A 7,500-nucleotide genomic window follows, 5' to 3' on the forward strand; every position below is an offset into this window, starting at 1 on the left:
TAATTTTCTGATTTAATGCACCGTAAATGTTTCTGGAAATGGTCCAGAGAGTGTGGCAGGAAGCTGTCTTGCTCACAACCTCGTGCACGTCAAGCGCTTTCTCTGTGTTCGCCAACTGATGCTCTCATTTCGCCCCCAGCACTTTCCGTACCCACCCCACTGCTCTCCTTCCATCTACCTCCTCTCTCTCTCCCACATACAGTACATCTTAGTGACAAATGGATATTCAAATTGAGGCTTTGAAATGCCAGTGAGACTCCCAGGAGAAATATCAGCCGGCGTGGCAAAAATTAAATTTTTGTCATTTGTTGGGGAGGGAGGAGGGGGATGGGGGGTGCTGTGTGGAGGATTTATGTATCTTTCGACTCAGGAATTTGCACGCTGAGCTTGAGGATCAAAGGGCCCCCTCCGAGCGAGCCCTGCAGCAGACACACACACCGACACAGAAGAAAACACACACAAACAATCACAGGAAAGAGGAAGAGCGATAGAGGAGAGAGAGAGAGAGAGGAAAGGAGTGGGGGGGGGAGAGAAGACAGGGAAAGAGAGGATGCTGAGTGGAAGACAGTATGACAAACTGCCAAGGCGTTCTCCAGAGCCTTACGTCATTGGTGTTGACGTGCCAGGCCATGTCGCCGTAGGAGACGAGCTGTCCGTTGACGTAGCAGCGGATCTCACTGTTACGCCAGCGATTGTAGATGTGGACGATGCTGACCATGTACCACTGCGGACAAGAGACGAACAAGATGAAAGAGAGTCACTGATATATCACCGTTGGCTTCAGGAGAGTGCAACCAACCTGTTCTGAAAAAGGTTGGTTATATCATGAAGATCACTGGAGGACCTGTTTTTAATTCGAAAGGGAAAAGGAAAACTTTCTTTAAAGAGGGCAGAGGATGTGTTCCAGAGTAACCTCCCGCTACTCTCGACCTTTTAGAATTACAAATTTCTACCCATAAATGCCTTTTAAGTCGTGCCACGAGGCCCAGAGTCTACTGTGCTAAAATTTGCATTGGAATATTAATTACAGATTTGAGCCAAGGCAAGGAAGGCAGGCATACAATTTCAAAAGCAACGACAGATTACTGTGTGTGTGTGTGTGTGTGTGTGTGGGGGGGGGGGGGGGGGGACCAGAGCACTCAGAGTTTACACCAGTACTTGGCTTTAAGGTGATCCATGTTTTGACACGTCAATATTTTATTTGTATTTGTGTGTGTGTGTGTGTGTGTGTGTGTGTGTGTGAGAGGAAAAGAGAGTGTTTTCCTGTGCACACTTGCCGACTTGGTGTTGTGTGTGTGTGTGTGCTTTGGTGTGTGTGCGTGTGTGGAAGGATTTAATGTATTTAATTTACAAAGAAGTCAGAAAGGTTAGACTCAGTGCTTTGGGGCATTAAGAAGTCCAATATTCTCCACCTAATCATTAAATGACACACACATGCGGACACGCGCACACACACACACACACACACACACACACACACACACACACACACAAAATGACTTGCTATCTCTTCTTTAGACTTCCTGCATTACTTGCTTTTTTCCTCGTATTGTTACTGTCCGTGGTTTCGCGATACATTTTTTTCCCCTATTTGTTCAACAGGCAAAACCAATGGATCTGTCCTGTAGTGTGCAGTTAGAGGCGCCACAAAGACAGCGAGAGCGACCCTCAGATCAGCTGTGCCGAGCACCTGGAGCATTAACGTTGAAGCCTGGCACCTTTAAACACAGACCTGAGGCAACTCCAATCTACCTTAAGCTCCCAAAGCAAGCAAATTCAGGCAAATTCATCCAACAGTGGTCCTCACTGGACTCCATTTTAAGAGGCTTCACTTTGAACTTAGGGGTGGGGGGGTTGTGTAGAGCATACATTGGTCACGATGGACAGATATCAAAGAGTGGCATATTATTAGGCCTGCTTTTTGTCAGAGAGAAATGGCTAAAAGCAAAAATGATTTGGCTTAGTGCCGTTGCGGTAATACTACATATATTTGGCATGGCATGAGAAAAAGAGATCAAAGATTGAAAATGTTTTTAAAGAGTTTTTTAAAGAGGGGCGAAAAACCACCATGCCGAACTTCTACAGATCAAAAGGAATCGGGGGAATCAAAAGCGACGTGGTGATGTGATGTGCGGAGGACACAGAGTCAAATGATTCCGGTGTAATTGGAAGAAACTGGCCCACCTACGCTGACCTGCCCCCCTCCCCGCAAACATCGCCCCCATCTGCCACAATTAAACGGAGGGAGTAGATAATCGCTCCAAAGATCAGCACTTGTCGGCCCAATTAGGCCAAGCTCGCCACTGAATCCAAAACCAGATCCTTACCGCAGAGCATGCCTGAGAGATGGTAAAGTAACAATCTCACAGCTTTACCTTTGTGTTGACAGCAGTATATTTATTAGCAGTTTGATTTTGGTAGTGCTGTCTAAAAGTTGTTGGTTGTTGCTGGTAAGGATGTTAGGAGCAGCAAGTAGCTTAAAGGATCACGAGTCATTATCCCCAAACTTATATTTACTTACAACGTAATGGTATTACCCCCTTTATATAGCAATCGGAAAATACTAATAGGTTGACTGACTGATATATATTTTGATAGTTTTATTACAATACTATTTATTTTCCGAACGCCATTGTTTGTTGGGTGACAGCCATAACCATAAAAAAAGGAGGTGATAGCAGAAGATTTGAATTGGCTGTTAGCGCTTTAATTTAATTGTGTCACTTAACGGCACTGCCAGTGGTAGTGCAAAGCAAAGGAATAATGATGGGTAGAGTGATTCATCTTTCTTCCACCGGCTCTCTGAGGCGCCATCCCTCTCTTCCACTAAAGGCTGCTCAGGCGTGGAGGAAGATTACATGTCACTGCCTTCTGGGAAAAGAGGGACTGAATCATTTTTTTTTTTTTTTCTCTTTAACCTGGGTATAGCAGCTGGGAACCATATTGACGTTTTGCTAATTCATATTCAGCGCTGCTTAATATGGCAAAGTCAGAATATTTAACACAGTTATGGAATTTATCATTCTTTGAGCACGGTTGGGTGGCCAATGTTCAATACATGGAAGCATGAGTGGATACTGACCTGTGACAAGTGGTCAAAAATATCCTGTCTAATGAAATTCATTGTTCAAATCCATATTCTTGTCACACTGCGGCAGACTCTGTCAAGCTTTACCAAACGACAGCTTTGCTTTTGAATAGACAACACCGTGATAAATTGATGAAAGGCAAACAGTGTTATCTGCACACCTAAATCTAATCTAAATCTAAAAACAAACCATGGTATACAAAATGTCTTCTTCTTTAAAAATCGAAATCTATGTGCACTGTCCACACTTCCAGCCCTAAACTATCTTTCATGCAGTCACAAAATATTACCATAAACCCCCAAACAGTCATTGCGGACAAAAAAATTCATTCTTCTTCTTCCATACCAAAGTAAATTCTCCACACCAGCTTTAATTATGAAGTTGGTAAAGTACTGTGTGTTGCATTCCATAAACTTCAAATGGACGCATTTATTTTCATAGTCATAGTTATTATGTTATCCATTCATTTGACATTTCATGGTTCAAGATCAATGATTCAGCAAAATGTCGCGCTGCGGCTCAACTAGCTAATGATTCTCCCGACACGAGACATGGCACGCCATCACACACGCTTCATTCTCCACAGGCAATCAATAACCCAGGCCTCTGGAAAACAACCTCACCTGCCACTACAACACATATGCACACACGCACGCAGGCACACATACATACCGTCACTAACATCCACATCTACATGTAAAAATAACAACAAGCTGGTTAAGTGCACGTTTCTTCTTTCTCGAGGGAAAGAGAAGACCTTCAAGTAAAGGGTTTTCTGGGGGTCCATGGTGTGTTTCACAGGGCAGAAGGCAAACAGCTGAGGTGTAACTGGCCATTGTGGGGGGAAAAGCACAGGCCGGGTTAACACAGCAGGGGCACTCGGCAGTGTAGAGGGCAGGATTACTGCAAGAGCCTCTTAACGGCTGGACTCTGAGCGGAGGGGCTAAAAAAATATCTGCCTTTTGATACCACTGTCGGCATCTGTCTAGATTACCCACGTTAACCAAAGAATATTAAACATCAGCAAAGGAGGCGAGAGATTAGCCGTGGGCAGATATCTGTCAGCGGAAACAGATGTCACATCAATTTATAAAAAATAAAAAAAAACATCATCCCCCTAAACATTAAAAAAAGAACAAGATTTTTAGCCTTCCAACTAATATTCCCAAAAGTGCAACAGCGCAGACAAATTAGATTGTTTTGTGAGATAAACATCCAGATTAAAGGGGAATCTAATTTTCTGTTTAGCTTGACCGCATGAAACATGTTCCCATCCAGTTACGTATCGCCCGAGTGCCACAAGATCCAATTTACGAGCGTGCAGCATGCAGGGTGGCCATCAAAGCCCATCCGTAACCCCTGCGCGTGAATCGATAAAGAGCAACATGCAGAGAATCAGATGGATGCCGCCCCTCAAACACTGCCACTTCAAAAGCGACCCGTCACTGGAGGATTGTTTTCGACAGAGCTGCTCAGCTCCAGCGCGGCGCTAACTAAGCTTCGAAATTGAGTGCCAGTCGTTACGCCGCGTGCCAAGCGGTGGGTTATCAAAGCGGCTCTTACCTTGCGGGGCTGAAAGTCGTACTTCACGCAGTGCTGGAACCCCTTGCCTTTGGACTTGAGGGACGTGACGATCAAGCAGTTGCCCACAAAGTGCGCCGAGTAGCCGATACCTTTGCTGGTGCGGAAGCTGTTGCCAAAAATGAAACAGAAAAAAAGGGGGGGAAAATGTAGGCCCACCACAAAACCACATCACAGAAGAAAACCACATTAAAACATCAGATAGAAAAGCTAACTTCCCTTCAGCAAACACAGATGCCCAAGCTGATCCTATCAAATCTTCCCATCTTACTCCTGCCAAGACTTATTCCAACGTAGGGCTACAGTATACACCTCATAGAGGCGCACTGCAGAAAAGCCGTGAGCAATCAGAGGCAAATATGCAAATAGATGCACTGACAAAACAGACAGGTAGATGAAGATCAACATTCAGCTGCAGCCATGGGCAGAAGGCCCACTACTGCTACTCCTGCTGCTGCTGCTGCGGGTGATACGGGTGATGCTGGGCTCTCCTGCCAGCTTGGCATCCTGCACGGCTGGTATTGTTTATGCTGCTGTTGTCCGGAAGGGCCATTGGCCAAGGAGGAGACTGAGAGCTGGTTATGGGGGCACACCGTGGGTGCTTAAGCTCTTCACATTCTACTGCTTATCATCTCTGTGTTGTCATGCTAATCACGCCTCTAATAGCTCAGATCCAATGCGGAACAGTAAATAATCTTTTCATTCAATGCCTCCCTTTATTTCCATGTCTTTCATCTCCCTTTCCCTTGCATTCTCTCCATCTCTCCAATACTTCTGTTCATTCATCTCGTTCACTTTTTTTTCTCTCTCTCTTTCTCACCCCTCTACCTCTCCCTTCCATCAATACACCTTATCTAAATTCCCTCCAGCTATGCTACACTGGTCTCCTATCCAGTAGCTCTCCTTACATGTCCTCCTCTTTCCCTCATCTCTCCCTACCATCTCTCAGTCCCTGCCGGGCCTGAGTAACAACCTCCATACGCCACTTCCCGACCTTCCCCTCTCCTTTAACTCACAATCAGCCAAGAGCAGTTCTTGACAGACGGGCCATGCCGATAAAGGGAGATTAAGGCTGATCTGGGACCTGTTGGAGGCCCAGGAGTAGTAAGCTGAAAGTCCACTAGACCATCACCAATGGGAAGGTTGTGTGTGTGTAGGGGGAGAGGCTTAGGCTGTGGTTGTGTGATTGGACTGTCCATTAACATGAGCCTGGAGGCTAGACGCTGCGCTACATCTCTCCTTCCCCCCACAGGCTGGCAGTGTGGGCTGCTAACGTGATTAGCGTTAGCAGAGGACATCTGAAGTCTGAAGTCTGCAAACTCCTCCACCACCTTTCCTCCCTTCCTACCTGCCTATCTACAGGGCAGCCTCTCTAGCACTAGACTCAGACTACCAACCAGCAGGATTGGGTCTCTGTTTACTCCTTTCCCCTTCTCCAACCACGCAGTGAAATGAATGTTTTTTTCACAGGTTCCATGAAACTAGCCCCTACAAGCCCTAAACCCTCCACCTCCATCTCAACACTTCATCCCCCTCGGTCCAGTAATGGCTCGGAGAGTCTGGGATTGCAGTGGAGCCCAATTTCGGAAAGCCGCTGGGGGGGGGGGGAAGGTGGTGATGGAGAGAGCAGCAGTGTGAAAACAGACGCTGTGCTGTGCTGTGCTGTGCTGTGCTCCTCCACTCCTTATCCTGATGTGCATCTGTCACCTTTTTTCCCTCTCTCTCACCCTCTCTCACTCGCTTCTCTTCTCACCTGCTGCACACTCCTCCAAAAACTACATCTAAATCCCCCACAGTCTTCCTAACACATTTCCTCATTCTCAGCACCCGACCACCTCTCTCTTTCACTCTCTCTCTCTCTCACTACCCCTCTCTTTCTCCTTCTCTCTCTCTCTCTCTCTCTCTCTCTCTCTCCCTCTTCCTCTCTCTCTCTATCTCTCTCTCTCTCTCTCTATCTGTCTCTCTCCCATCTGTACGCTTCTTTCCCCTGGCCTCCTTTCGTGTACCTTTCCCCCTTCCCCCTTTTTGTTTTGGCTAAGTGATTCTCCTTGACTTATTTCCTCTATCATATGCTCCACTCCTCTTTATGCCACTTGACTTCTCTTTTTCTCCGTCTCTCTATCTCCTTCTGTCTCTCTCTCTCTCGTTCCATCTCCCCTGTGGTGTATTGGCCTTTAACTGAGATAGCGACTGATAAACAGTCGGTTTCCAGGGCCATTGATCTTGGCGCTAATTACCCACAAGTCTGTACACGCAAGACGACTCCGCTGCGTACCGCCAGACATTAAAAACCCCCCTCCTGAATAAATATGTGATTCCATGGTGTGCTCCCCACCCTCCTGCAGCTTTGGTGCCTGTGATTCCAGCATGTTCCGCGGGACCCGAGTTCAAGCTCCCATCAATTTTAATCCTGAAAGATCTAACCCAATCCCCCCCCCTTTCTACTTCGACTTAATCTACCACATTAACACAGTACAAAGTCCTCTACCAATCCTATACAACAAGTGAGACAATGTTTTAAAACAGGGCCGATCAAGGTCATCGACCTAATGCAAGGCAAAGCATTTGTGTTCACCAGATTTCGGGATTGCTACTTGGAATTGCTAGGAAAATGCCTCCATAATTGCTACTTGACTCCTTAAGTACTTACCAGTAAAGATAGGGTTTGTCTTTATCAACGTTGATGTTGTTCAGGGGGTCCATGCGAAACCAGGTGTTGAGAGTGAACCCATTCTGATAAGGCCACTTAGCAATAGGAGGTAAAGCGATTGCCTGCCGAGAAAACAAATTGTTGTGCTTTCAGAGTGGATTGTTCTGGGGGGGGGGGGGG

General features: G+C 46.3%; 1 protein-coding gene across 1 annotated transcript in view; it reads right to left on the minus strand.

Annotated features, from left to right (window-relative positions):
• LOC308369864 (neurobeachin-like) overlaps nt 1-7,500 on the minus strand; it is a gene marked incomplete at both ends in the record, with an annotated part of 289,067 nt that overhangs the window by 210,782 nt on the left and 70,785 nt on the right. The window contains 3 exon segments of the mRNA XM_080844411.1: nt 605-724; nt 4,653-4,779; nt 7,321-7,442. Of these exon segments, the coding sequence (XP_080700537.1) occupies nt 605-724; nt 4,653-4,779; nt 7,321-7,442 (369 nt within the window).

Source organism: Sprattus sprattus (assembly GCF_963457725.1).
Source record: "Sprattus sprattus genome assembly, chromosome: 9".
Classification (NCBI taxonomy): domain Eukaryota; kingdom Metazoa; phylum Chordata; class Actinopteri; order Clupeiformes; family Clupeidae; genus Sprattus; species Sprattus sprattus.